We start from the raw sequence: 27,721 nt of genomic DNA, 5'->3' as shown, positions 1-27,721 counted from the left end.
AAACAACCAAAAAAGTATAATTCTCAACATATAAATACATTTTTCTTTTACAAACAAAGCTAGAATTGAAATTGAAAACTCACCTGCGAATTGAAAAGTAACGCATCAAAAACAGCATTGAAACCCAAGTATAAATAAAGGAAAGCTAACCCAGAATTTGATCGGATTCCTATGAACAAGCAACTGAGAATACAAAGCTACAGCTTCCCCCAAAAAACCCTCCCGATCTTTACAGCAGATTACACAGTGAAAGCTGCGGCAGACTAGCAAATCACCCCATTCATCCATGAGATTCCTGTATTGCGGCGCACTCTGAGAAAAAAATAATAATAAAAATATGTCGTTAAAAAGTCTGTTCACACCAATCAGCGTGTCACCGCTCTCTTCAGCTCTTCAAAGGAGACGCAGTGTTCACCCAGAACCTCAGAACAGCAACGGGGGCCTAGCTCCTCCCTAGCAGGGGTGTAGCAGTACACGTATTGGGACTTCTGCAGGCGTACAGAGAATACACCATCCACGGTAAGCGAGCGAGCTCCACCAGGAAACCTCGGGACTGCTGCAAGATCATAGCAAGTAAGTAAGTAAGGCCTTCCTTGAAACCACTCACAGCTTCATAAAGAACCACGCTTTTATCAGAGATGTGAGAGCGTAGAGAACCTTTACATTAAGGTCCTTTCAACCTTCAAAAAGGTCTCATCTCTACTACAAACCTCAAGCTTCTTTTTACGAAAGCAAACTGGACCTTCTAAGGCAGCGCTCAAAGAGTCTGAAATGGCATTGTGGGAACTGTGGAGGAGGATTTAGGAGTATCGCCATGGTAACGGTAGTTTTGCGTAGCGAGAACAGCTCATATATGTTCGCTTTCCTTTGATTTATTTCATTCTCGTTCTGTTTGCAGCGAAAGAACTGGAAAAAACAAAAACAAAAATCGGTGTTTCCGATATTCTGGCCTTCCCCTCCCCTCCATCTTATCATGGTGGATCGAATGAGGATGGCGCTGTGGAGGGTTGGTATGGGGAAACACACCCAACATTCTCACACTACAGGCCGAAACATCTACACACTACAGGCCGTATTGACTACCTCCAGGGGGCGCTCTATGACACTAGGCGGAACAGGCGGTAAGATGCACGACTGTCCGTTCAAATCAATAAAAAAATAAATCTTAGTTTTTCACACATCGGGGGGTTGTGTTGCCCCCCCCCCACGGTACCGAACCGTGAGGTCCAAAAAGAGCCGTGGACCTGAACCGAGGCGACTGTGTACCGCTACACCCCGAGTCGCCTGAAATGCTCCTTTCGTAATTTCAAAACACAGACGTCCGTAACCAACATCTGCCAAAACGAGGAGCCCAGGCGCTTCCAAAAAGCCCACAGGGCACCGCTCAGCTGCGCTCTGCACAAACACCCCCGCAACATGTGGCGGCCCCGTTCTCCCAGAGTTCATGCTTCATCATGGGGGTTCAATCTGTGACCCGGCTGAGGACGTCGCAGGACAGTTTCGAGAGCGTAGCACTTAAAACCCCTTTAAAAGGGTTCTTTGAGTTCTGCCATAGAAGAACCACTTCATCTAGAGAAGGAGGTCTGAGAGTGTGAAGAACCTCCTGGAGGTTTAAAAGAACCTTCATGTAATATAAAAGGTTCTACAGCTAGTTAAGAGCTCCTCCTAGACTTTAACAGGGTTCTTGATTGCCCTGTAGAGAAGCAATCTCTGAGGGAACCTAAAGTAGTTCTACAACTTCAGAACTTTTGGGGACCTATTTTTTTTAGGAGTGCAGGGTTATAATGGGAGGGCTTATTCTAGAACCAAAGGAACCAGCACATCATAAAAATGCAAGTAGTAGCAAAGCTGATGTCAAAAGGCAGAGCTTAAAAGCAAAGGTGTACAAAACCTGGCTTTGGAACCCTAAGGAACCTTCTAGCGGAGGATTTGTGAATGAGATGTGCACAGAAACGTTTAAAGAACCTCCAAGTAAAACTTCAATATCAATTCAATTACAAATATCATGAAATTTCATGAGAATAACAAAAATTCTCACGTGTCTTAATTCATACAGAATCTTTACACTATGTGGAGGTTCTTGAAACTTCTAAAGGGCACATCTAGGTAACAAAAGAACCAATGAAAGGTTCTTTAGGGAATCTAGAGTGGTTACAGCACATTTACTGAGCTCAGAAGTGCCAGTTTGATCCATCAGTACTCTGCACTCATGTCCAAAAGTATCCAGACACTCCTAATAACTGAAGTAGCTGCTTTAAGGGGTATCTAAGGTTAGTGCTTTTCCTACAATCTCTGCAGGAAGGCACGGACCAATGGAACAGAATGCTCTGGAGCAGCCGAGAGCAAGGCCGAGCGTGGGCTGGAGGGGTATACTGCTCCCCAGCACTGAGCTGTGAGGTTCTCTGAAGTGATGATGGAGCTCCATCCTGGATCTTTGAGATGAGCTGGAGTGGCAGAACTAATCTTTCAACATCAGTAACTGACCTCACTGAAGCTGAAGGAACTCAACAAACTCTGCAAGAGAGAGATCTGAGAGTGTGAAGAACCTTTTAACAGCTTCCAGAACTTTCATGTAATGTTAAAGGTTCTACGTCCATTTGGTGACTCTTCCTAGACTGGGTTCTTTACAGTGCTTTTTATTAGGGAACCCAAAAGAGTCACTGTGGTCAATGCCTAGAGGGCTAGAAGACCACAAAACCCACCCGGCATTGAGCTGTGAGGTTCTCTGGAGTGATGATGGAGCTCCATCCAGGGTTTGATTTGGGATGAGTTGGATGCTCTGGCCCATGAGAGAGTAAAGCCTTCCCAGACGAGTAAAGGCTGGACAAACGTGAGCAGGTGTCTACACACTTTTGGACATTTTGGGTTTTAATGCCTTATCAATTAATGCGTGATAATTCCTTTAGTTTTAGAATATCAAGAACATCCAGAACCATCTACTTTTGCTTTCAACATGATGATTATTCTGTGCAGATATCATGAAGTCCTGAAATCCCGAAGCTCCAGTCCCGGCCGTGCTGCTGGCGGCTACATTAGGCTGGTGATTTGGTCGGCTCTGGGCGAGTTCGGCGTGAACAGCGGTGTCGGTTACTCCATGATGGCTCTGTAGACGGACGGTTCAATATAGTCCTCCCTGTAGCGGGAGTTGACGACCCGCTGTCTTTTAGAGTCCCCTTTGACTTCCTTCTCCACGAAGACCCCTTTGAAGCGCATGTCCGACGCCACCGACTACAAGAGGAGGAGATGATGCAGGTCAGAGATAAATCTCAGGCCAATCACTGAAGATATCTCCCTTAGGTTTGCTCACTCACCAGTCGTGCCTTAACACGCTTTGGCAGCTCCTCGTTCAGACAGTACACGTCTTCCCTCTTCACCGTCAGCTGAGACTCGTCCTCAAACTCCACCTGCATCAAAAACACAGACGTGGACATGCTTCATGAACCCAGGGACAAAATAAGACCGCTTATCTGATACAGTCGAGTCACGGACAGTAGTCATGATCCAGCATGATGTGGAGACGTGGAGTACGCTGGGATGGAAATGTCAGCTAAATGTCAGCCATATCACAGAAAACCTCCCTCTAGGAGTCCTCCTGGATCAACTGTAGAACATATGTGAAGAAAACACAGCTATCCAGCCAAGAGACAGGGTTACCCACTCATTCACACCACTCATGATGAAGTTCTAAGGACTGTTTCTGCCCAGACTACTTTTCAAATGAGGAGAGCCAATCAGAAAAGAGCTCATTTACATTCATATATACAGCTCATTTGTACACGATACTGTGCGGTTTGGGATTGGCTCTCATCCAGGCATATTTTAATTAATGAATCTGGCATGGGCTATTTTAATCCCAATCCAGTTTATTATACAGTACATTATTAGATGTTATCCCCAGCCAGCTGCAGCAGCAGTGGTAAATAAAGGAGTGGAGGTTCTGCAGTGTGGAGCTATTTTACAGTGGAACCTGAAAACAGACCATAATAACTCACTCCGTTTTACCAGCGGGAGAGAACAGCTCACACCACCGGATAACAGCTCACTTGCCTTTCCCTGTTCTTCAACCAGCTCTAAACAGAGTGGAGGCTGTATTATATTGGAATATACAAAAAATATATCCTAAATAAATGTATCAAATAATTAAATTAACAGTTAAAATAGCGGCTCATGTTGATAAGCTCTCCTTGGCAAGTAAAAACAATATTGAGATCAGCTAAAATTACTGAGGTCACGTCCATATATATATTCTGTAATAAGTCAATAACAATTATTATGACAGGTCTAGCTGTATGATGGTCATTAGATATTTGATATATTTTTGTATTCTACAGCATATATGTACGGCATATAGGCCGTACAGGGAAAATTATACACACACACACACACACACACACACACACACACACGTACATACATACACACACGTACATACATACACACACGTACATACATACACACACACATACATACACACACACACACACATACATACACATACACACACTGTTTAGAAATTGGTCATGTAAAAATTACGGGCACCCCAATCCACTAGATATACACCTCATTTTAATATGCTACTGTGTGTGTGTGTGTGTGTATGTGTATGTATATATATATATATAATATTATTATTATTATTATTATATTATTACACACACACGCGCACACGCACGCACTGAATTCTTTAAGCAATATTAGTATATCGATTAGAAGACCAGATCACTTTCTGGCCGACTTTTACACCCCGGCTTATCTTGTGACTAAAAGTGCATCAGACTGAGGAAGAAAAGCTTTCTGTAAAGGAGAGGAAAAGAGGCAGCACTGGGAACAGAGCCAGCTACATTCCACTGGCGATGCTGCAACACACACGCACACGTACACATACACACACGCAGACGCACACACAGGTCTGTAATGCACGGTTTAATATGTTCTGAGCGGTTCAGTACAGTAAAGTCCATCTTGAAGAAATCCAGCCCTGCAGGAGCTCGTATACAGAGAACATCATCAAAACTAACAGCAACAACAACAGAAACGGTGCTTGCTCAGGCCAGCGTCCGCGCTGCACTCAGTAAAACACATTCCTCTGCTTGTTTGCTTGTTTAACTTTTATGTAATCACAGTCAGGGCCTGTCCAAACTGCCCCCCCCCCCTTCTCCCAAAGGTCAGCTGAGTTGGATAGGTGGTGACCGGAGCTTAACGCTGCAGAAATGAGGTCTCCCTCACTTCACCAGGGAGAAAGTCCAAACTAAAGGATCACATGTGGGGTACAGTGACCTCCGGGTGCCTGTGTGGACTGTGTGCGTGTGTGTGTGCGGTCGCTGTCCACTAACCTGATACATGGGAATGATGTGCGCAGCGACAAACTTTCCGCCGTAGACCAGGCCGTCCGTCCAGCGCACCTGCACCACATCGCCCTCTGCAGGCGGACCCAGCTTTACGCAATCTCGGTTCTGAAAGGTATGAAGGGAATAAATATTTAGGACCAGCTTTGAAAGCTTGTTCTTAAAACCAGCTTTAAAACTATTTAGATTACATTATTAAATGTACAGTTTAAAATCTATCCTGTAGGGAGTGAAATTTCACAAATATTTTACAAAACTGAATTTATGAGATTCTCCTTCGACCAATCTGCAAAAACAACTATAACATTTCAAATTCACCATTTTTACAGCCCAGCCAACCATCTTAAAATCTGCCACAAACACACAGAACATGTTCTGCTGGATGCTCACAGGCCAAGCATGATATTTATAATATTTACTAGCTATTTTCAGTAGCTAGTAATACACTCCTGTTTATTGATTTTAGCCCAATTCACAGGTGGTTGAGTTTTTTGTAGTTTCTATTTTTTTCTTTCTATTATTTTAAGAAATTTGTTTGTCAGATGTTTCCCTTTTTCTCCCAGTTTGGTTCTGCCAACCAACCCACCCGTTCGTAACCTCCCCTAGCCCTAGCAATGCTAAGACACTACACTATGAGGGTATGGACTTAACACACGTGAACCCACACACTGCCTCTTTTCAAACCGCCACCAACAAGAGCCCTGCCGGGCAGCCGACAACCTCAGAGAACAGCGCCGGGTCCCCGGCCAACATCGACCAACATGTAAGATCCTCTGAGACACCGTGACCACTTCAGACGTCACAGTGCTCTTCCTGGACAGCAATATGTCCATCCAAGTTCACCCAAACCCTACAAACATCTCCCCTAGTATCTGAAAAAGGTTCATGAGAGGACACCCGCAGGTTCTAAGACGCTTACATAGTGTATGTAATGCAGTTTTAGCTCACTGGTTGAACAGCCTTCATGCATTCAGTGAAGCTGTACTTCACACAAAGTGGGCACAGCTGAGGAGAAAAATCTAACAAAGCTGGGCAGAAAACAGCAGGAAAGAGCTGGCAAAGCAGAAGAAAAAAAAAGGCTTCCACCACAGGTAACGCAGTCGGCTCGGTAAAGACGGAATCTTGGCAGCCTTTTCTCCTGCGTAATAAAAAGCCTCAGATTTGCAGTTAAATACGCTGCACTGTTTCTGAGCTACAAACTGGCCCATTTAGCTGCATTACACTGCTGCAAAGACTAATACACACACACACACACACACACACACTAATATATATATATATATACATACACACACATACATACATATATACATACATATACATACACACATTATATATATATATATATATATATATATATATATATATATATATATATATATATATATATATATATAAATAAATAAATAAATAAAATTTACATAATAAGTTGCACCCATTGTTGACACAGATGTGCAAATGCACACACATAGCCTGTCTAGTCCCTGTAGAGAAGTACTACCAATAGAATAGGACTCTCTGAAGCAGATCAACATCATGACCCTATTGTATGCATGCCAGGCATGGGCTAGAGGGGTATAAAGCCCCCCCGGCAGCATTGAAACCATTCTCATTCTATTGGGTGTTTTAGATGGAATGAGTTGGGGATGATGAGGTGGGGTGGTGTTGATAACTCAACATCCTGACCTTACCAACACTCCGGTCACTGAATGCGATCAAATCCTCACAGCAATGTCCCTCTATCTATTAGAAAGCCAGTAGAGACAGTTACTCCAACAACAGTAGGTGTCCCAATACTTTTGTCATATACTTTTTGAGACGTCTAATTTAATGACAACAGAACTTTGTTCCAAGTAAAGCTTCAAAGGGTTCTTGTTCCATTGAAGGACTGTTCTCATGGGTTCTTAAAGCATCAGAGGAGCAGTTTACTTTTCCCTTCATTGATCATCCACCAGCATGGAGAAGCACACCCTGGCTGTCGTCCTGACCGCTGGGCTGAAGATGAAGCCATCAGTCAGTCTGTGCTGTTAGCACATGACTTCTCCGTGTTAATAATGTGGTGAGACACATGACGTTTAGGAATCTTGGTGCCAGAGGCAAAGATCTAGGTCCCTCTGAGGTTACACGCACCACTGATCTCAGACCTAATGAAGCTCATTACTAGCAGACATGCTTGTGGAAACAGAAGAAGCTTGAGTAGCAGAACAAAACCTATCCAAGTACTGAGGAACTTTGGAGGAGCATTGCTGTGAGGATTTGCTTGCATTCAGCAACAAGAGCATTAGTGAGGTCAGGAGGTTGGCTGATGATCACCTCATCGCCCACCTCACCCAAAAAGCACTGGACGGAGCACCACCATCCATCATTCCAGAGTTCCATTCCAGCTCCACTGCTCCACTTCTCAGTGCTGGCGGGGGGGGCTTTATACCCCTCTAGACCAGGTTTATCTGCTGCAGAGAGTCCTATTCTTTCAGCAGTACTTCTCTACAGGGATGAGAAGAGCTGTGTATGTGTGCATCAGCACCTCTAAATCAGCAACGGGTGCGACTTAGAAAGGGTGTCCACAAACATTTGGACATATTGTGTACATCACACGGCACTGGCAAAGCATCCTTCAAACGTTTGTGTAATGGTCTCCATTAAATGAATGTGTAAAAGGTGTGTATGACTGTATGACTGGCCGTGGGTTCGAGTCGAACACTTCAGAGGAGCTTCGCAAGCTGTAACGTACCACTATGTCTTCTGGGAAGAGATTGTCGCTGAAGGAGCCGTCGTCGAAGATGACCTCGTAGAACGTGTCCTTGGTGAGCTCGGTCACCTCGCACTGGTAGTATCGGCCATTTTTGTGTTTGCAGATGACTTTCTGTCCCTCTCCCAGATCCTGCAGAGCGGCCTTGTTACGCTGAGGAGGACAGAAAGAGTCAGAAAGAGCAACATGAACACCAGCTTCTCAGCCTGATTAGAATGATTTGAGGGCCATTGGGTTTGTATATGGTGCAGATGAACAGATTTACATGGTTTACATTCACCACTACTGTTTTACTGGTGCCCTGAGCCTGCCTGCTTACATTGCAGAAAAAATATATATAATTAATTATCGTCAAAAATGTTAAATATCACAAATACATATTTGTACAGAATATCTAATAAAAATAAATAAATAAATAAATTATATATATATGTTCAATATATAAAATATATTGAACTTTTATAATTTTATAAATCACCAAATATTTAATCACAAATAAATACTTGTACAGAACATTGAATTAAAACCTAAAATATTATTATTTTATTTTTTTATGAAATGTTCTGTCTATATTGAACTTTTTAAATATATATCTTTTTTTACTGTACAAATATTTATCTGTGATATAAAATTTTTGGTGATTCATGAAAAATATCTTTACAATTTTATATATATATATATATATATATATATATATATATATATATATATATATATATATATATATATATATTTAAAAAGTTCAATATAGACAGAACATTTCATTAAAAAAATAAAATTATATATATATATACATATCTTATAGAAAATTAGAAGAAAATTATGAAGAAAAATAGTGATATGTTTTTCAAAAAAAAAAAAAATATATATATAAATCACTATACATTAAATATCACAACATAAACAAAGCATGTCCAGAGTCATAGATGCTTAAGACTCAATAAAAAAACAAGAAAAAAAAGAGGAAAAAAACAAACAAACAAACAAACAAAAAAAACACATTGCATATTTTTTAGGGTTCTCTCTAAAAGCTGACGAGTCAAACCATCAATCAGAGACCCATTAGTCAACTGGGTTTCTTCAAGTTGAGAATCAAGAAGTTTTTTTTTGTGTGTGTGTAAAACAGACATATTGACAAAATGCATCATAATTTCATTTTATGGAAGAATTATAAATAATGTGAAGCACAGATATATGTTTATCTTAGCGGGGCTGAATATCTGGCGTGTTTTCTAGGAGAAAATCTACGCGACAGCATGTGCTGGGGGTTCACTGTGGAGGCTAGATGAAGCTGAGAAGTGGAGGGGTGGTAAACTAGGCTTTGATATAGTTTATTTACATATATTGTGACAGGATGTAAGATTGTGTGTGTGTGTGTGTGTGTGTGTGTGTGTGTGTGTGTGTGTGTGTGTGTGTGTACGTCAGAGTATGTCACCAGCGATAAATACAGTGATAATAATAATATGAAGATGATGATAATGTGCAGACAGCCACATCAGCAATAATCACACTAAACACACACAGGGTCACTGTTCCTCTATAGTCACGCCCTGAGCTCAACCTGTGGTCATCTCTTCTGCTCAGGGTCATTATTCTGTTTTTTTAACCACTGAAGGACCTCATTAGAGACCAGCTAAGCTGACAGTCTGATGACTCCGCTCAAACACTTCAGCCCCCTCATTATCGGACTTGTAGAAACGTTCAAGGGCTGGAATGATTAGTCAATGTTGGCTTTGACTAAGGGAAAAAGGACTAAATAAAAAAACGATTAAGAAAGAAATAAATTAATTTAAAAAATAATAATAAAATCAATAATCTATAAAGTCCAATCAGTGTTACTGGATGTCGTATGTGCTTGGCATAAGGAGGTCTGTACGGTTTGCTGGTTTGTGTAGTTGGCGGTGTTATTATTATGTAGTAACAGCTTGCTGAAGTCTCTATACATATATATAGTATATAATATATAATATAGTAACAGTATCCATCCATCCATCAGTTTTACTTGCCTGCAACAAGTACATATCTCAACTGTTGCCTCATCCTCCATCCTAGTGCGCGCCACATAAAACCCCAACACTACGAGCAAACACTGGCCCTTCCAGTTACAACCAAATGTCCTCACCTCATCTAAGCTAGGCAGCATGCTGGTGAGAGTGGTCCAGCCCATTTACAGGTAGAAACAGTGGGGTGGTGCGATATCTGAAAGTGTGGGCCAACTGCAGGCCCACTGTAAACTCGTTTAGATGGGGCGCCCTTTCTTTGATGATGTGTTAGTAATGGGTCTGGCGGCCAGGTGTCGACCGTGAACCCTGAAGCACTAGAACAGCGCAGTCTTGTCCGTACCTCCACATGCATGCCGCCTTTATGTCTCCAGCAGGTGAAGAAGACGACGAAGGGCCAGTCATCTGGGTGCATGTGCACACCTGCGGCCTGAGCACAGGTGGCGTGGAAAGATGAAGAGCAGCGGCCGTACGAACACTGCACGCAGCAGCCGGAAGCCTTCTTTATCCGCTTCCGACAATACTGACATTTCTGCCGAAATGGAGGAGAGAAAGCAGAAGTGTCTTCATGAAGAGAGACGCAGAAGACGTGAGAACCAAACGCACAGTTCTGAGGGTTTACCACATTTCCAAGAACAGAAAGACTAGAGACCGCACAGGACCACAGGGTCATCAGTAGTTAATGCATTTAGTTAGAACAGAAGTACAGATGCAGGTTCAAACACACGGACCATGCTTATTTGGGTTTATTCTAATATTATATATAACGTCAGTGAGAGTGTCTACCCGTAATTAACTCTATATAACATTAGAATAAACCCTAATAAACAAAGTCAGTGGTAATCTGTTTGTTTATGGGTTTATTCTACTGTTATATAGAGTGAATTACAGGTAGACACTCTGACTGCTGACTTAAGATTGCTCACCAGTTTGAACCGCTGCAGTGGTATCCCACGAAGATCAACAGGTCTGCGGTCAGCGATGTTCACAAACCGTGCCTCCAAAACTGCTACTGCACACAGCACATGCACCCATCTACACACACACACACACACACACACACACACACACAGATTCCCCTTACTACCACCAACACACACTCAGGGACATCTAGCTTTTTGATTGTATCTGTAATTGTATCGAATACAGGGAGAGTGTGTGTGTGTGTGTGTGTGTGTGTGTGTGTGTGTGTGTGTGTGTGTGTGTGTGTGTGTGTGTGTGTGTGTGTAACTGAAAAGGCCAGGCCTGCATCCGCAGCAGGCTGCTCCACTGAGGGCCCCTGTGTTACTCACTTATCATTGCTGGTTCTCTGCAGCGCTCCCCCTCTTAAAGAACATAAACAGCAGTCCTGTGGGGGTAAGAGGTTCACAAACAGTCAGATTTCAGGCGGCGGAAATCTGATATAACCACAGGAAGTAGACAGCACCGTGTGCAGCCATGCAGAGCTCTCCAAGCCCAGCCTTTTAAATACATTCGTACACTATATGTCCAAAAGTTTGTGGACACCCCTTCTAATAAATGCATTTAGCTACTTTAAGCTGCACCCATTGCTGACACAGATGTGCAAATGCACACACTCAGCGTGTCTAGTCCCTGTAGAGAAGAAGTACTGCCAGTAGAATAGGACTCTCTGGAGCAGATCAACATCATGACCCTATTGGCTCCATGCTGCCTAATGCCAGGCGTGGGCTAGAGGGGTATAAAGCCCCCCAGCATTGAGCTGTGGAGCAGTGGAAGAACTGTGCTCTCTGGAATGATGGTGGTGGAGCTCCATCCAGTACTTCTGGGATGAGTTGGGGATGATAAGGTGGGGTGGTGATCAAACATCCTGAACTCACTAATGCTCTTGTTACTGGATGCAATCAAATCCTCACAGCAATCCTCCTCCAAAATCTAGTAGAAAGTCTAGACAGCAGAGACAGTTACTTCAACAAAAGCAGGATGTACTCTTTTTAACAGCCTCGATTTCAGAAGAAACTATGAACGAGCAGGTGTCCCAAAACTTTTGTCCATATAGTGTATGTTTAAAGGGAGGGTTCGCCAAAAAAATCTAAGTTACTCACTCTCTTCGTTACACAGAATGCAAGCAGTGGTTGTGGGTTGAGGGTTGTTTATCTAGTTTCCAATTGAGGTTATGAGGCTGAGAGAGAGTTTGGGTGACGGACTTCCATTAATAGCTTAAAGCATTAGCCTCTAAACTATAGCATCTAATTCAAAGCAAACTGAAAGCTCAAAGTGGTGAACCATTCCTCCAAAAGAAATGAACCGCTTTGTAGCTGTGGTGATTATTTATAGATTTATTTAAGAAAGGCAGTATTGCGTGCAGATTAGTTAAAATTAGGTAAAAATGTCAAACAAACAAAACCCCACAAAAAACAGAACTATATATTAACAAAAGAGACATTGCCCCTGGAGTAAGGTCACTTGTGATGTATATACAGTGTATAAATGTAAAAATGAATGTATATATTGATTTTCTATGTTTTTAAAATACATATGTTTTATTGTCACACAGTTTCAGAATTTTTAGTTATATAGAGTTAATTACAGGTAGACACTCACTGACCACTGACTATGTTTATTCTGGTTAATTCTAATGTTATATAACGTCAGTGAGGGTGCTTTCCTGTAATTAACTCTATATAACATTAGATTAAACCCACATAAACAAAGTCAGTGGTTATCTGTTTATTTGGGTTTATTTTAATGTTATATAATTTTGATAACATTGAGAGACATTACTGCTGGAGTAAGGTCACTTTTGATGTATATACAGCATATAAATGTAAAAATGTATATATATATTGATGTCTATTTTCAATGTTTTAACTATATAATAACTAAATAGATATATGTTAAATTACTGTAAACAGGCCCAATAATCATGTTCTGGTGTAATGCTGCTCTCTAGTGGTCAGGAAAGGATTAAAACATTTGTTAAAGTGGCAAAACCTTTAAAATATCAAACAAAAGAAAAAAAACTGTAAAATATATCCGTTTTCTTACGATCAGATAATAAATACACCTGAAGATTAAAGGTGAAAATGCTGTCATCAGACAGTAACGTCTAAATATCCTTAATCCCCTCATCCAGTACAACAAGCTTCTTCCTCCCTGGTTACAGTGTTTACACACACACACACACACACACACACACACACACACACACACACACACACACACACACACACACACACACACACACACACACACACACACACACACTTCTGCTGCCAAGGACTTCTCTCTAGTTTCTCCTGCTGTTGACTTCTTCCCCACTGGTTTCTAGCTCAGCGCTGCCAGGCTGGCAACACCAACTGACCCACCCGTCTAGAACGCTGGAAAAAATGCTGGCTAATAATAGAGGAATAAAAGTGCTTCTTATTTCTGCTCGCTTCTTCCACATTTTCTCCAGAAATGACGACACTGCCTTCATTTGTACACAGGGAGATTTTTCCAATTACAAAAACACATTAGAGGACAATTACGGATCTTATTATTATTCTTTTTTTTTTTTTTTTTTTTTTTTTTTTTTAAATACAGCCCATTAACAAAACATAATTATCTCTCACCTGAGTAATAGCATTAGCCTCACAGCGGGCACACCTCCAACCTTCTAAATTGGCGTCCCGAGGCACCCCATAGCAACCTGGGGACAGAGATTACAGGATAATAAAATTAAAATGAGGAAATGAATAATAAATAAATAAATAAATAAAAATTTCCTAAAAAATAATTCTCATTTGCATTCCAGCATTTCTCAAACTTTTATCTACTGTGTGTGTGTGTATATGTATGTATATATATGCACATACGCACACACAGTTAATAGGCAGTGATTTGAATCACTTTTTCAGTTCCTGTATAAGACAATCTGAAGATTTCAGCAAAACCGAAAAGGTTTTTCTAAATTAATTAAATTTACAGCCTCAGAAATAAGACTTTAGTTTACCTAAAGGTGGGATTTGTACTGAGACTGTGTACTTAAGGGGTCCTTCAACCACCTGATTCACAAGTAGCACAAACGTCCTGTCACATAACTCACAGCACACAAATGCCCATGTCTGCGTTTCTACAGTGTTACATAAAACCCCTACAGCTTCTACCGACTACACCTCTTATGTCCCGAAACCCTGTACTGTATCCAAGACTCCAACGTCCTGTATTCTACATGAGACTCTGGAGACGCAGCAGATACAGACTCCTAACTGGATGAACCAGCTCGAATATGTCGACAACACCGGGCTCCCTCCCTCTGTGAATCCCGGGGCTTTGGTGAAACTCACTGGTGTGAACGCGCACGCTGCACATGGAGCAGCTGACCAACTGGCTGGTGCCGTCCGGCTCCAGGTGAGGAGTGGACAGCTGTCCTTCCGAGCTGGCGGTGAAGCACATCTCTGGAATTAATGGCTTGGTCTTCAGGCGCTTCTCGGGTGCAGTACTGCCCTGGGTCATACTGATCAGCTCACTCTGCAAAGACACACAGAAGGGTCCACTTTTATGTTTGACATTTCTGTAATGAACTGGGCCAAACGGAGCAGTGAATAATAAGATTTTATTAAGGTGTTCTTGGCTCAATAAAGCCTGAATTAGACATTTCTAATCTGATATATGCAGATAAATCGCATGTAATCTCAGGAAAAGGTGGAGCTACAAAGTATTAACGCAAGGTGGCCAAATAATATCGCACACCCCACTTTTCAGTTTAATAATATCCAATAATATCCAATATATTTTGTTCCACTTCACGATTGTGTCCCACTTGCTGTTGATTCTTCACAAAAATTTACAATTTCATATCTTTATGTTTGAAGCCTGAAATGTGGCAAAATGTTGAAAAGTTCTGAATACTTTTGCAAGGCACTGTATGTGTGTATATATATATATATATATATATAGTATAATAATTCATTATAGTATATTTATTTCTTACTATATTATATTTATTTCTTATTTGTACATAATTGGAGCTCTGTTAAGTCGTAAATTACTAAAAACAACCTTATTTGTTGTAATAATCACAATTACCACCCTGTTACGCTAACTACTGAGCATTAACTATTACCCAACTGTACAATATCCTGAAGCACTTTGACTCATCTAGGGTTCTAGATCGCACCAGGTAACAAGAAGGGTTCCATACTCTCAGGTGAGGTTCTACTAATTACAAATCAAGCCAATTACTAATTTAAGTGTTTCTATACTTCGGTTGAAGTGACAGAATACGACTTCAGTCCATGCAGGAGTTCTTAAAAAGGGTTAAACTAAGATCCGTCCAGCTGCATGTTGTGTAACAGACATTTCAGGTGCTCTAGGGTGGACCTCACTAGCTGGACAGAGGTCACTGAAAGGAGCTGAGGAACTGCCGGTGAATTCGTACCGATTCATATGCATGGAAAAGGCTGCACACAGCGCAGAACGGCGGCTGGAGACCCATGCGATGGTTGTAATCCCTCTCAGCCTTGAAGCTACGTGGTCCGTCTTGCCAAACAGGAGCCAGCATCCGGGCCCAAGGGTCCGCCTCCTGGGAGTCCACCTCCACTTCAGCCAGTTCAATCAGCTCAGGATGCTCCTGTAGCTCTACACACACACACGCAGAGGTCACTGAGGAGGACGACACACACACACACACACACACACACACACACACACACACACACACACACACACACACACACACACACACGGGACTGGAGGTGAAAGCTAACCTTCATCGCTGGAACTTTCTTTGAGCAGGGGGTGCAACGGGAGGACGTTGCTGAGAGGCTGCAGCTTCCTCTTCATGCTCTGTTTTTCATTCTCACAGCTGCTTTCCTGCTAAACACAAGCGCTTTTTAGAAGAGGTCTTTGCTTTGGTCATAATTCGAAACAGTTACACCAGCCAAATCAAAAAGACTATCTGCTTATACGATGCTGCAGAACCACTACGTCTGCTTTCCTAAGGGACCTTAATGGGTGTGAAGAACCTGCAGACATACACGAGTATAAGTTACATACTAATTTACTACATTTCTTCTAAAAACTTCTGTAATGTTACTAGAACTTTAAAAAAAATGAGGTTCTGGCTTGATCTTGCACCTACATAATCTCATCTCATTTACAAAGTAGGGTCTTCAGCCAACCCTGGTCCTGGAGAACCCCCCTGCCCTGCACATTTTAGTGGCTTCCTGCTCTACACTACCTTTAACTCAGGATGGGCTTGGCAATGAGTTGCTGATTAGCTGGATGAGGTGTGAGGTGTGTGGAGCAGAGTAAACACTAAAATGCAGGGCAGGGGGTTCTCCTGAACCTGGTTTAGGAGAGTGAAAGTGGATCACCACCATCAAAAGTGGTGCAAAGAACCCTATTTTTAACAAATAAATAAATAAATAAATAAATAATAAATATCTCGGTTAATAAACCATACTGTGATTATATAATTTAGAATATCTAAGCACCCATGGTTTAACAAGACAGAAGTACCGTGCCCCTCATCTCAAATGTCTCAAATAGTCCATCAACAAAGTCGAGTTTGCAGTCAGATGTCTGCTTCTATAGTTTCACACAGGAAGCCGATGTAGCTAATAGTGGAACGGAAGCAAACGTCAGACACCAAACCCATTGTGGCTGATAGACCACATATTCGTAACCACACCATACGTCCACACCATGTGGACACCCCTTCTAACTTAAGCTACTTTAGGTTGCATCCATTGCTTACACAGATGTGCAAATGCACACACAGCTTGTCTAGTCCCTGTAGAGAAGAAGTACTGCCACTAGAATAGGACTCTCTGGAGCAGATCAACATCATGACCCTACTGGCTTCATGCTGCCTAATGCCAGGCGTGGGCTAGTAGAGGGGTGTAAAGCCCCCCAGCAGCACTGAGCTCCATCCAATACACTCCTGTACCTCACTAACACTCTTGCCGCTGAATGCAATCAAATCCTCACAGCAATGCTCTTCCAAAATCTAGCAGAAAGCCTTCTTCCCTGGACAGTGGAGACAGTTACTCCAACAAAAGCAGGAGTAATAATACCCTTGATCTCGGAAGAAACAATAAACGAGCAGGTGTCCCAATACTTTTGTCCATATGTTGTAGGTCTGCTTAAATATTACAAATGTACTCATCGTGTTTTTTTTTTGGCTGATTAACAACATCTGGAGTTAGGGACTACAAACCTGAGCCATGCCTGGCGCTTGTGTCTGTACGCTGGGCTTGAGGTCTTCGGGTTCTGTGTCCGGCTCCGGCTCGGATTTCACCCTGTCCTCAACGCTCGGAGCTTGAGGCTTACAGACCGTCATCCTCGCTGCGTAACTGTGGACCTGCAAAGCATCCGAGGGACTTAACGTCCTGTGGAACAGCAAGCTGGCCACTCCTGGCTTAGACGAGGTCCAGGGCAGGGCGGACAGGCAGTGCAGGGCTGTGGGCACTGTTGCTATGGTGAGATGGTTTTTCCTGAGGGGCTGCGGACAGACTGAGGAGGGGGCGGAGGTTAGATCGGCGCAGTCCGTTTTAGCACGGTTTCCGAGCTCGGGGCACTTGCTGCCGTCTGGTGTCTTCGCAGATGAGTGATGGTGAGAGTCTGGAAGAATAAAAGAAAGCAGTTTAAGACGAAAACTACAAGTTCCCACAATGCACTGGTACAGTACAATACAATGCACAGTGTAGCTCACTACAAGAGCTGAATGTGGACCAGACAGTGGAATGAAATGGTGCCTATGAAATTTCCTCATATGGGCAAGCAATAGTTAAAATCCACTGGACCCATTAATTAATTAATTAATCAATCTACAGACATGTCCCTGATCATTTCTGCTGACCTCGATGACGCCCACAGGGTTCACTTGTGTAGAATAAGCTGTGCACACACACTCACACAGCTTGTCTAGACCCTGTAGAGACGTACTTCCAATAGAATAGGACTCCCTGGAGCAGATCAACTAGATGACCCTATTAGCACCATGCTGCCTAATGCCAGGCGTGGGCTATAGAGGGGTGTAAAGCCCCTCAGCTGCATTGAGCTGTGAAGCAGTGGAAGAACTGTGTTCTCTGGAATGATGGATACTTCTGGGGATGGACCACCTAACACCTAATATTGGACCTCACTGATGCTCTTGTCGCTGGATGCAATCAAATCCCAATCACAGCAATGCTCCCCCTGCAAAATCTAGTAGAAAGCCCTCTTCCCTCTGGACAGTAGAGACAGTTACTCCAACAAAAGCAGGATAATCTTTTTTAACGGCCTTTTAATACGTCACTTCACATAATTCAGAACACAGCAATGCATGTGAACTGGGTCTGTTCAGGGATGTGTGGACTGGACCGGTGGGGCACTTTACACATTGGCAAAAATATTGACCGCTCAAAAGACATTAAACTGATATGAGGAATTAGACTTTCTTCAGATCCAGTGCTATTTCTACTGGGTCAGCAACCACATTAGCACCTCTGGGGGGATACAAGCTTCCACTCCTTGTTAGCTACATTAGCCGTGTAGCTCCAGTGTAAAACCGAAGAAGCTCAAACTTCAAACCCCGAGCATGTCCTGACTAACCGACTTCAGTCAGGGTGGAGTGTGATGGGGAAGGGAGGGCTATTTTAAGCCTCGTCAGCCTGTCAGTACCTGAATCGTGTCTGCACCGTTCTGCCTGTGGCGACAGCCGGCCCTTCTTGCCATACTCCACCTCTTCATCTGGAGGAAGGACGTCCTCTGGCACTTCTAAGCACACACGGTGCCTCTTCGTACCGATCCTCTGTTTCGCCACACTACTGGTCCCAAAACAAAATACGACACTAATAAGGCCCGAGAACATTAATGCAACAAATACAAACCACAAGTTTATGATGCAAACAGCGATTAACCTCTTCTTTAATTTGCAGCTTTGTTCAAGAACTGGTTTTTTATTTTGCTCCTGGACTCCCCCTACAGGTGGAAAGTGTGATTCACTTTTACTCCACTGCAGTAAATACAAAACATGCTTTGATGGCGCCCTCATGGACAAGCTGAGAGCTGAAGAAGCTTGATCTGAAGGTGTAGAAGCATGTGGACTGAGGCAGTAGAGTAATACCACAGGATTTGACACTAATATGACTCTATGGGTTACGCAGTTTTACACAGCAGTTCTGGAGAGAGGTTCCCCTCCTGCAGCTCCACCACCAAAGCTCCGACCCAGAGTGGGAATAACAGTCAGTGGAGCATCAGCATAGGCAGAAATGCTGCGTACTGTTGATTTGGTGTGAATGTGATGCTTGATTTGTTCGTGATTAGAGGAAAAGCTCTGCGGTTTGCTTTGTATTTAAAATAAATAACCTTTTTTTATGGCCCTCGCTCCTTTGGGTCTCCATGCTCGGCTCCTGGCGGTCGAAGTCCCCTCCTCTGCCACCCATGAACTCAGCTGCTTCGGGTGTGGGCTTGGAGTGGTCAATGGGCGTATTGTCCTTCCCTGCCAGCCACAGCTCATACCGCTCAGGCTGGAACTTCCTCACAAACACGTCCATTGAGATCTTCACCATGTCCTTCCTACACGAACACTGCAATCATGTGACAAAACAAGCACAGGTGATGAGCATTAGATGTCAGATACAGGTAGGAGTGTAAAAAAACATTTCTCTATAAATTAGAGATGTTACTATTGATTATATATTTGACTAATCGATTGAACTACTGACATTTAGATTTGGCTGATATTTGAAGCCAGTATATACTTTATGGACAAAAGTATTGGGACACCTGCTCATTCATCGTTTCTTCTGAAATTAGGACTATTAAAAAGAGTTAATCCTGCTTCTGTTGAAGTAACTGTCTCAACTGGGAATGTTGGAGGAGCATTGCTGTGAGGATTTGATTGCATTTAGTGCCTTTAATGAGGTCAGGACATTGGATGATGAAGATCACCTTATCATCCCCAACTCATCTCAGCCCAAAAGCACTGGATGGAGCACCACCACCACAACCATCATTCCACAGCTCAATGCTGGAGGGCTTTACACCCCTCTATAAGCCCACGCCTGGTTCATGTTTATGTGGTTCAGACAGTCCCTATTTTATTGGCAGTACTTCTCTACAAGGACTAGACAAGCTGCGTGTGTGTGTGCATTGCCACATCTGTGTCAGCAATGCATTGCACCTCAAAGTAGCTGAATGCATTTATTAGAAGGAGTGTCCACAAACATTTGGACATAATGTATTTACTGAACTCCAGAACACCAGCTGCAGTTCGATTTGCAATTTGACAGGACACTCTATAGCCTATAGCCTTATCATCCTCCAGCGCCATCTGCAGGAACATTAAAGTTACTACCACCTTAAACACGCAAGGTGACTCCGAAACTTTCCGTCCTGGGAGCTTAGATTTAAATAAGCAAAATGATTCTCAGCATTTTAATGATAAATATATGAGGATTATTGATTTCCACTTTAATGTCTCTGCTGTGGGGAGAAAACCACACAGCTCGTACAAGCAGGCAGATTTCTACGAGCTCACCAGAATGGCCTGCTTTCCGTAGTCGATCCATCGCTGCGTGGCGAAGTTGGTGGACTCCGCACAGTTAAAGCCGTGGTTAAAGCCAGCGTGGTATCCATACGGAAACGTGATCATAAACTGTCCGGCCTCCTGAGTGATCTGAGGAGCAAACAGAGCAATGTTACAACACACATGTCGAAAGTGGTGAAACGGATATAACAACACCACCCGCCGTGAATGCAGACGCCGCACCTTTTCGAACGGAATGCCGTACTTCTTCAGAATAGAAGGCGAGATGAGGGTCATCTTGTGCCGAAGAAAGGCTTCACAGTTTTGGGAACTTCCAGGAAAAAATCCTGCGTAAAGAACGAGGTTACAGTTTAAAATGGGACTAATCTTACCAGGGTGAATTCTTTCTGTATGAGAAGACGGAAGCTTTAGGTGTAAACCTTTGGCCAGACGCTCCAACCTCTTCCCATGTTCAGGACGCACACAATACCTGTCGGATCATTACAGAACACATTATTATTATTATTATTATTATTATTATTATTCAGTACTGAAGCAATGAGACTGACAAGATGCTTTCTTTACTCTTCATTTTACCGTGTAACTCTTAAGACACTACAAGCTGAGGGGAGACCTTAAATTATTCTGGCCCTGCCAGTCATTTTGAAGTCATTAAAAAAAAAAAAAAAAAAAACACAACACACACACAATGAGAATGATTGAGTGTGTTCAGTCAATTCCACACATTAAAGCAGACAAGCGGTTTTTCCAGACAGCGTTACTTTACTATTTGGCTCTGCACTGCGCTGCTGCACAGCCATGCGCATCGTATCGCAAGAAACAGCTGGTTTCCTGCAGAGTCTAAACAGAATATGCAAAACATCCATTTCCTTCATAATAACAACAGTGTTCCTGCAAACGCTGCATGTTTCTTCTAAGGGCTTACTCTGTATTACTGTATTTAGATCCGAGGCTGAATTTTGGGGGGGGGGTTTATATATATTTTTTTTATTCATATTTTAATTTCCTAACATTAGCTTTCTTCTACAAGCCAAGTCAAAAATACCCTAACTCTGTTCGGAAGGACGTTACCGAAGGATTTAGGCTTAATTAAATATTCGTATATTCGTATATACTGATTCTATTTTATATAATTTGGTGCAATTGTTTTTTGGCTTGATTAAACAATAAAAGAATGAGCTATAACTGTATCTGTGTATAATATTGATCTGGAATTAATATATCTGGAATTTATCTTCATAATTAAATACCATTCAACATCACCGTGGCATTTCAAACATAATAATATTATATTTATATTTACATTTTGCGAAGTGCGGATCTCGCTTGAGTGAGGCAAGAAGAACAACATTGTGAAATTTGGGCTGGAGGGGCTTCGAGCTGATGGGATCCGAAGGATGAGTATAATTGGACCATCGGAGAAGCAGAGGAGAGGCTATACAGGGCGTAGTAAGGAGGAGTTGGGGCGCGGTCCTTCCCCCAAACTTTTCATTATTACATAACTGCATTCATGGCATTTAGCTGGCGCTCTTATCCAGAGCGACTTACAAAGATGCAGAGGTGGACCAATGCAGTGTTAGGAGTCTTGCCCAAAGACTCTTATTGGTGTAACGCAGGATAGTCACCCAGACCAGGAATCGAACCCTGGTCTCCCACATGGTCTGGTAGCTCAGTGGCAGGTAGTGGTGTCATCTGCCATGACACAGTGACCACCAATATTAACGACGATAACCATAATTATAAACATTTTTAATAAAGTGCTTTTCAAACAGCAAACATCTGCAGATATACAGATGTTTTAACTGTACTGCACTTCGGTTGGCTTCTGAAGCCTTTAAACGTGCTTTAGAAATAAAGACTCACTCAACTTGATTATTGATTACAATTAGGAAGTTAATTAAATTAAATTGATTTATTTAATGTTTTTTTGCTTTATTGATAATTTGGTAACACTATCTGTCCTTGACAGATAAACCAACCATTTTAAATGAGCCAAATGGTCCAAACATCTTTTATATATAAAATAATTTATTAAATAAATAAATAAATAAATAAGGAATTAAGACCTTTCCATCTACTGCAGTATGACCGTTTGACACTTAAGAAAAGGAGCGTACCAGGATTTTGGTTCCCCAAAGTGAAGGTAGTTGATGCTGTAGAGGTCCATGTCCTCGGTGTGCCAGGCGAACGTGGTCTTCCACATGCCGAAATAAAGGTAGGGCGTGTTCACTCCCTCTATGGTGATGCCGCTTTCGTGCTCCACCGTGTCCAGGATGGTGTTTAAGCGGCCTACGTTCCATTCATTGACACCCTGAGGAGATAATTAGAATTAGAATTAGAATTAAAGATAACTGCCACCAAGGACACTGTGTGTACTGATCAGATTCTATAAAGACTTACAGTAGAAACCAAAGGCTGGGTATTTTATATTATAAATAAATAAATAAATAAATACATTTTTAAATAATATTTAGATTTAAGAAAGTCATAATGTGTGTTTTTTTTAGAGACTTTTTTGGAGGAAAGAATCTGTGGTAAATCATTACCAGTATATTAGGGTGGATGGTGTTTTCAAAATAAATAAATAAATAAAATTAAATTAAATTAAATTAAAAAAAAAAAAAAGAAAGTGAAAGTTCTCAGAACTGCTTTTTACTGGATTTTTCGTACAGGCTGGGTTTGCAAAATTAACCCACCCCTTCGTGGCTCCCCCTAGCACTAGCAACGCCCCCGAAACACACGCCTCATCCAACACATGTAAACCAGCCAGCGCCCCTTTTTCTGTACTGTGGCAGCCGACACGCTTAGGGGAAAGAGGCGGGTCCTCAGCTCCACCGCATCAGCAAACAGACACCCATACTGGCCAACATCGCTTAAGAGTGACGAGGAGAGAGAGCACCATCTACCCACCCGGAGAAGGCACGGCCAACTGTGCCCTCTCAGACCCCGGCTGCTGATGGCAAAGCGGAGTCTTAATGCTATGGGAGAACTGGGCTCAGCCTGTTTCACTGCTTCTCGACTGTGTGAGATGTACAGATGCAGCTTAAAAAACAGAACTTATGTAAAAATAAAATAGGTCAGAGGTCACTCACTGGGTCATACAGTGTGCCATTCACATCAGCCCCATAGATGGGAGGATTGAAGGTTAAGTTTTTCCAGTATTTCCTCTCCAGCTCTTCAAAGTCATCGTATCGAGGGCTGCAGAACCTAAAGCAGGGACAGAAGAGGAGCTTAAAGCTCAGTAACACAGACATCGCCCATGTGAGGAGGCGTGAGGAGGTGTGAGGAGGCGTGAGGAGGCGTGAGGAGGCCACTTACTTATCACTGTTCGCTGTTTTGCGGAACTCCTTCACGGTCATGGCCTTCTTCTGGATGTTGTACTGGGTGAACAGGCCAGACTGGCCGGTCACAACCTGCTGAATGGGAGCTGGGATCAACAGGTCATCTATGTCATCGTAGGAATGCCTGGGCCTCCACTCTTTCGGAGGGATGATCTGTGGATAAGGGAATTTTTTTTGTTAATAGAATGAACTCCAGATGTAAATTTTGTGATTCAGCGAATCATAAAAGCTCAAATCTGATTTGACTCCTCTGATTTAAAAGGATCAGCAATGCAGTAAATACACAAACATGACTGGATACACCATTTAAATAGAAGATATTCAGTATATAGATACAGGAAATATCAATTTACACACTATTTTATTTAAATCCACAATTTTAATACTAAAACATCCTAAACCGGGATGGTCAAAACAGCCCATCATGCACTTTTGATGAGAAGAATAACTTAATAAACCTGAAAATAAATTGTGATTTGATATTTTTACACCTCCAAAACCACAATAGTAATAATAGGAATAATAATCATGAGATTCTCTTTTTTTAATTATTAAATTTGGGCTAAAATGGGACGTTTAAAATGGCTTCATGCTATTCAATAATAATAAAAACTAAAATAATAATAATAATAATAATAATAATAATAGTTTTTTACTAATTTGGCACCCATCAAATCCCCAGGACTGCTTTGCAATTTGAAGAGGAAGCAGAAAATCTCAGAAAGGATTTTAAGGTAGAAAGAAAGGTACAGAGCTCCAGAGAGAGAGGGCAGCTACACTAAATGACCTGCCACCCCTAGCAGACCGTTAAAAGTCCACTAAAACCAGAGGACGATCATTTGCGAGACAGGGCATAAAGGTAGCAGTCTGCCAATCTCTGAAAGTGTGTATTGTTACACCCCAGATATACAGATATATTAGCATATTCTAATTATTTATATGTGTGAAAACATCACAAGAAAAATTAGATCAATAGAGGTAATCAAAGTTTGATTTTAGTGGATTACAGCATTTCCAAATCGACAACTGCATTTTCACCCCCTAGAAGAAACACCGATGACGAGCTCTACTGACCTTGGCGAGACCGGCTTTGTGAGCACCTTGAGACTCTATGTAGGCCATGTACCGGGGGAAGTTCCTAAACTCCTCCATAGTGGGCCGGAACGTCATGATCCCCCTGGAGCCAGAACTCTGCGTGTCGGACGCCATCCTGGCAGATCAGTCCTTCACACAAACAGCAAAATTATTCCTTTCAGGTTTGATTAGATTCAACTTTGTCATTACACCTGAACACGTACAAGGCAACAACATGCAGTTTAGCATCTAACCAGAAGTGCAATAAGCAACAAGTGCAGAATGTACAATACATTTAATATATATATATATAATCAAATATGAAACACTAATGTAAATATAAGCAGAAATACGCCGCCTCCATTAGCAGCTATCTAAAACACAGCTGAAGTTGAGATTTGCTTGTTTGGGGTTACTAAGGCACATTTCCTCTTTCTTTTCTTATTTTTATCTCGTGTTGTGAGGTCGCATGTTCCAGCCTGACTGCATATTATAATATTGCTAGGATATTGTAGAATATTGCCTTAATTATCCCTGTTTCTCTTTCACTTAAATTGACATGTGCCACCACTGTAAACATGAATATGGAATATGTACCTAATGTCTAATCTGAATAAATTTCTATCATTTTATCCTTTATTTGCAAAATAATTTTTTTAATTTAATTATGATTATAAAATTACTTAGACTAATAAATGAGCTATATAATAATAATACATACATTATATATATATATATATATATATATATATATATATATATATATATATATATATTCAATATACTAGAATACAATAAGACAGTACAACCCAATATCAAATATTAAACAGGGTTATTGTTAAATTATGTGGACACCTGTGTTTTATGTACTATGTACTACACTGAACAAAGATTTTAGGCACCTGAGGAACCGAGCTCTGTTCTTCAGACTAAAGATCTCACAAGATCTCAGAAGCTCTTGTTCTCCTGTTTACTGGACTTATGTTCTGCTTTATCTGTTCTGATGAGATCTGAAGCTTCTACAGTAAAAAAACCTCTTAATGCTCAGAGACATGCTTTTAAATAATGTGCTCAGGTGTGTGAAACCCAAAATCAGCTCATATTAACCTCACAAAGTGGTGAAAACCGCGTCCTACAGCCCCTCCACTCCAGTGTACAGTATAAACAACGCAGGCCCCGCCCATTCGCCCAGCCTCGCCCCCTATGCAGATTCCCCGGAGCTGATTGGCTAAAACCAGCGTCTCTTTAAAAGTAGCACGGCTAGGCTAACTAGCTGGAGGTTTCCTAACGGAGAATTCAGAGAATAGCGCGTCGAGGTGAAGCTGAACCAACTCGACTCCTCACTGTGTCGACACGTACTGACGAACCAGCGCGGAGCCGTGATTCATACGAGCTTTTAACGGAGAAGTGAGAGGAGTGGGAACTCAGCGCTAGCTATGCTAGCTAACACTCACTAGCCTCACGGCCCGACAGCCGTTTACCAAACGTTAGCGGAACCCGCGACAAAGCAGGCATAAACGCTGCCGTTTACGGTCAGCCCGCTCGCTGACACCTGCAATAAAGAGAAAGGAGCAGGTACGTACCGATAATTCCGAGCTAACCGCGGGGTTTGAGCCGCAGCGTCCGCGGAGATCCGTCTCGGTTACACACAGCCCGATTAGCCCTGAACCGCCATCACCGCGCATGCGCTCTCAACGCGGCTTAATGACGGACGGAAACAAAGCAGAGCGCATGCGCGAACACGAAGCACGTTTACAGCCTTAGGTTCTTTTATTATTATTATTATTATTATTATTATTATTATATAAATAGGTGCCTATTCACATCTGCGTTACATTATTCTATTAAAACATGCAATTCAATCTGCACATATTTCCTCCTTCGTATTATTATTATTAATAATATCATTGTTGTCACTATTATTCAATATCTGTTATTGCAATTTGCTTGTAAAACATTTTTGTTCTTATTATTATACCAATACAGTACAAAACTGGCTTTGATTCAAATGAGTACTGCATTATTCTATTATAAACATATGTATTAATTTTTGCACTCTGCCTATCAAATTAAATAATTATTGTTTCTTATTTTTTTTATACGACAGTACAAAATTGATTATTCAAATCAGCATTACAGTATTCTAACATCTGCAATCCATACATTCAGATATACTCATGTTTACAATCTACATGTACAGTATTATATGTAACTGTATTACTAATCTAGGTTCAGAATTCTTCCTTATGACAGGTTTAAATGTAATGAATAATAGTATATTATTATAAATGTGAAAAACAATGCAGATATATCATAATCTGCACAATCTGCACAATGTATTTAGATATTATTGGATTGTAAGTACTGTAATATTTGGGATGGTGTAACAACTCTGATATGAAAATACTTAAATAATGAAAAAGATGTTATCAGTATCTGTTTTTGGGCAAGAAATGTTTTTGAATTTTTACAAATAAAAGTTATCCCCCCCAAATCGATGAAGCGTAGAGTGGCAGACAGGGGGCGCCTTTCTGTATAGTTCTTAACTGTCTCTACTGGACATGGCAACACACTGTTGTTTATTTTTAAGGTAGAGGAGCTATGATCATGAGTCTATCCATCCTCTATCCAACGTCTTATTTGCCTCGTCCTGGTCAGGGTCACGGTGGGTCCGATGGCTACCCGAAATCACTGGGCGCAAGGCAGGAACACCCTCCTGGAGGTGTGAAGAAACC

General features: G+C 41.8%; 1 protein-coding gene across 4 annotated transcripts; it reads right to left on the bottom strand.

Annotated features, from left to right (window-relative positions):
• kdm4ab (lysine (K)-specific demethylase 4A, genome duplicate b) lies at nucleotides 1–26,664 on the bottom strand. 4 transcript variants are annotated; one of them, XM_072668532.1, is made up of 22 exons: nucleotides 26,570–26,664; nucleotides 24,987–25,136; nucleotides 23,890–24,065; nucleotides 23,664–23,778; nucleotides 22,689–22,882; nucleotides 20,991–21,040; nucleotides 20,794–20,897; nucleotides 20,563–20,700; nucleotides 19,389–19,609; nucleotides 18,702–18,847; nucleotides 17,257–17,660; nucleotides 15,803–15,911; nucleotides 15,475–15,674; nucleotides 14,381–14,564; nucleotides 13,667–13,743; nucleotides 11,387–11,442; nucleotides 11,021–11,129; nucleotides 10,438–10,626; nucleotides 8,077–8,247; nucleotides 5,334–5,453; nucleotides 3,312–3,404; nucleotides 1–3,228 (listed from the first exon to the last, which is right to left on the bottom strand). In XM_072668532.1, exons 2-22 carry the CDS (start codon nucleotides 25,119–25,121, stop codon nucleotides 3,088–3,090), a joined length of 3,132 nt encoding a protein of 1,043 aa, XP_072524633.1. In that variant the 5' UTR covers nucleotides 25,122–25,136; nucleotides 26,570–26,664; the 3' UTR covers nucleotides 1–3,087. The 4 variants fall into 4 exon arrangements, with proteins under 4 accessions (XP_072524633.1, XP_072524634.1, XP_072524635.1 ...); XM_072668533.1 differs by having other exon boundaries at nucleotides 15,803–15,908; XM_072668534.1 differs by having other exon boundaries at nucleotides 18,702–18,844.
• Between the last annotated feature and the right edge of the window lie 1,057 nt (nucleotides 26,665–27,721).

This window comes from Salminus brasiliensis, chromosome 23, assembly GCF_030463535.1.
Source record: "Salminus brasiliensis chromosome 23, fSalBra1.hap2, whole genome shotgun sequence".
Lineage (NCBI taxonomy): Eukaryota > Metazoa > Chordata > Actinopteri > Characiformes > Bryconidae > Salminus > Salminus brasiliensis.
This window is presented reverse-complemented; position numbering and strand designations above follow the sequence as displayed.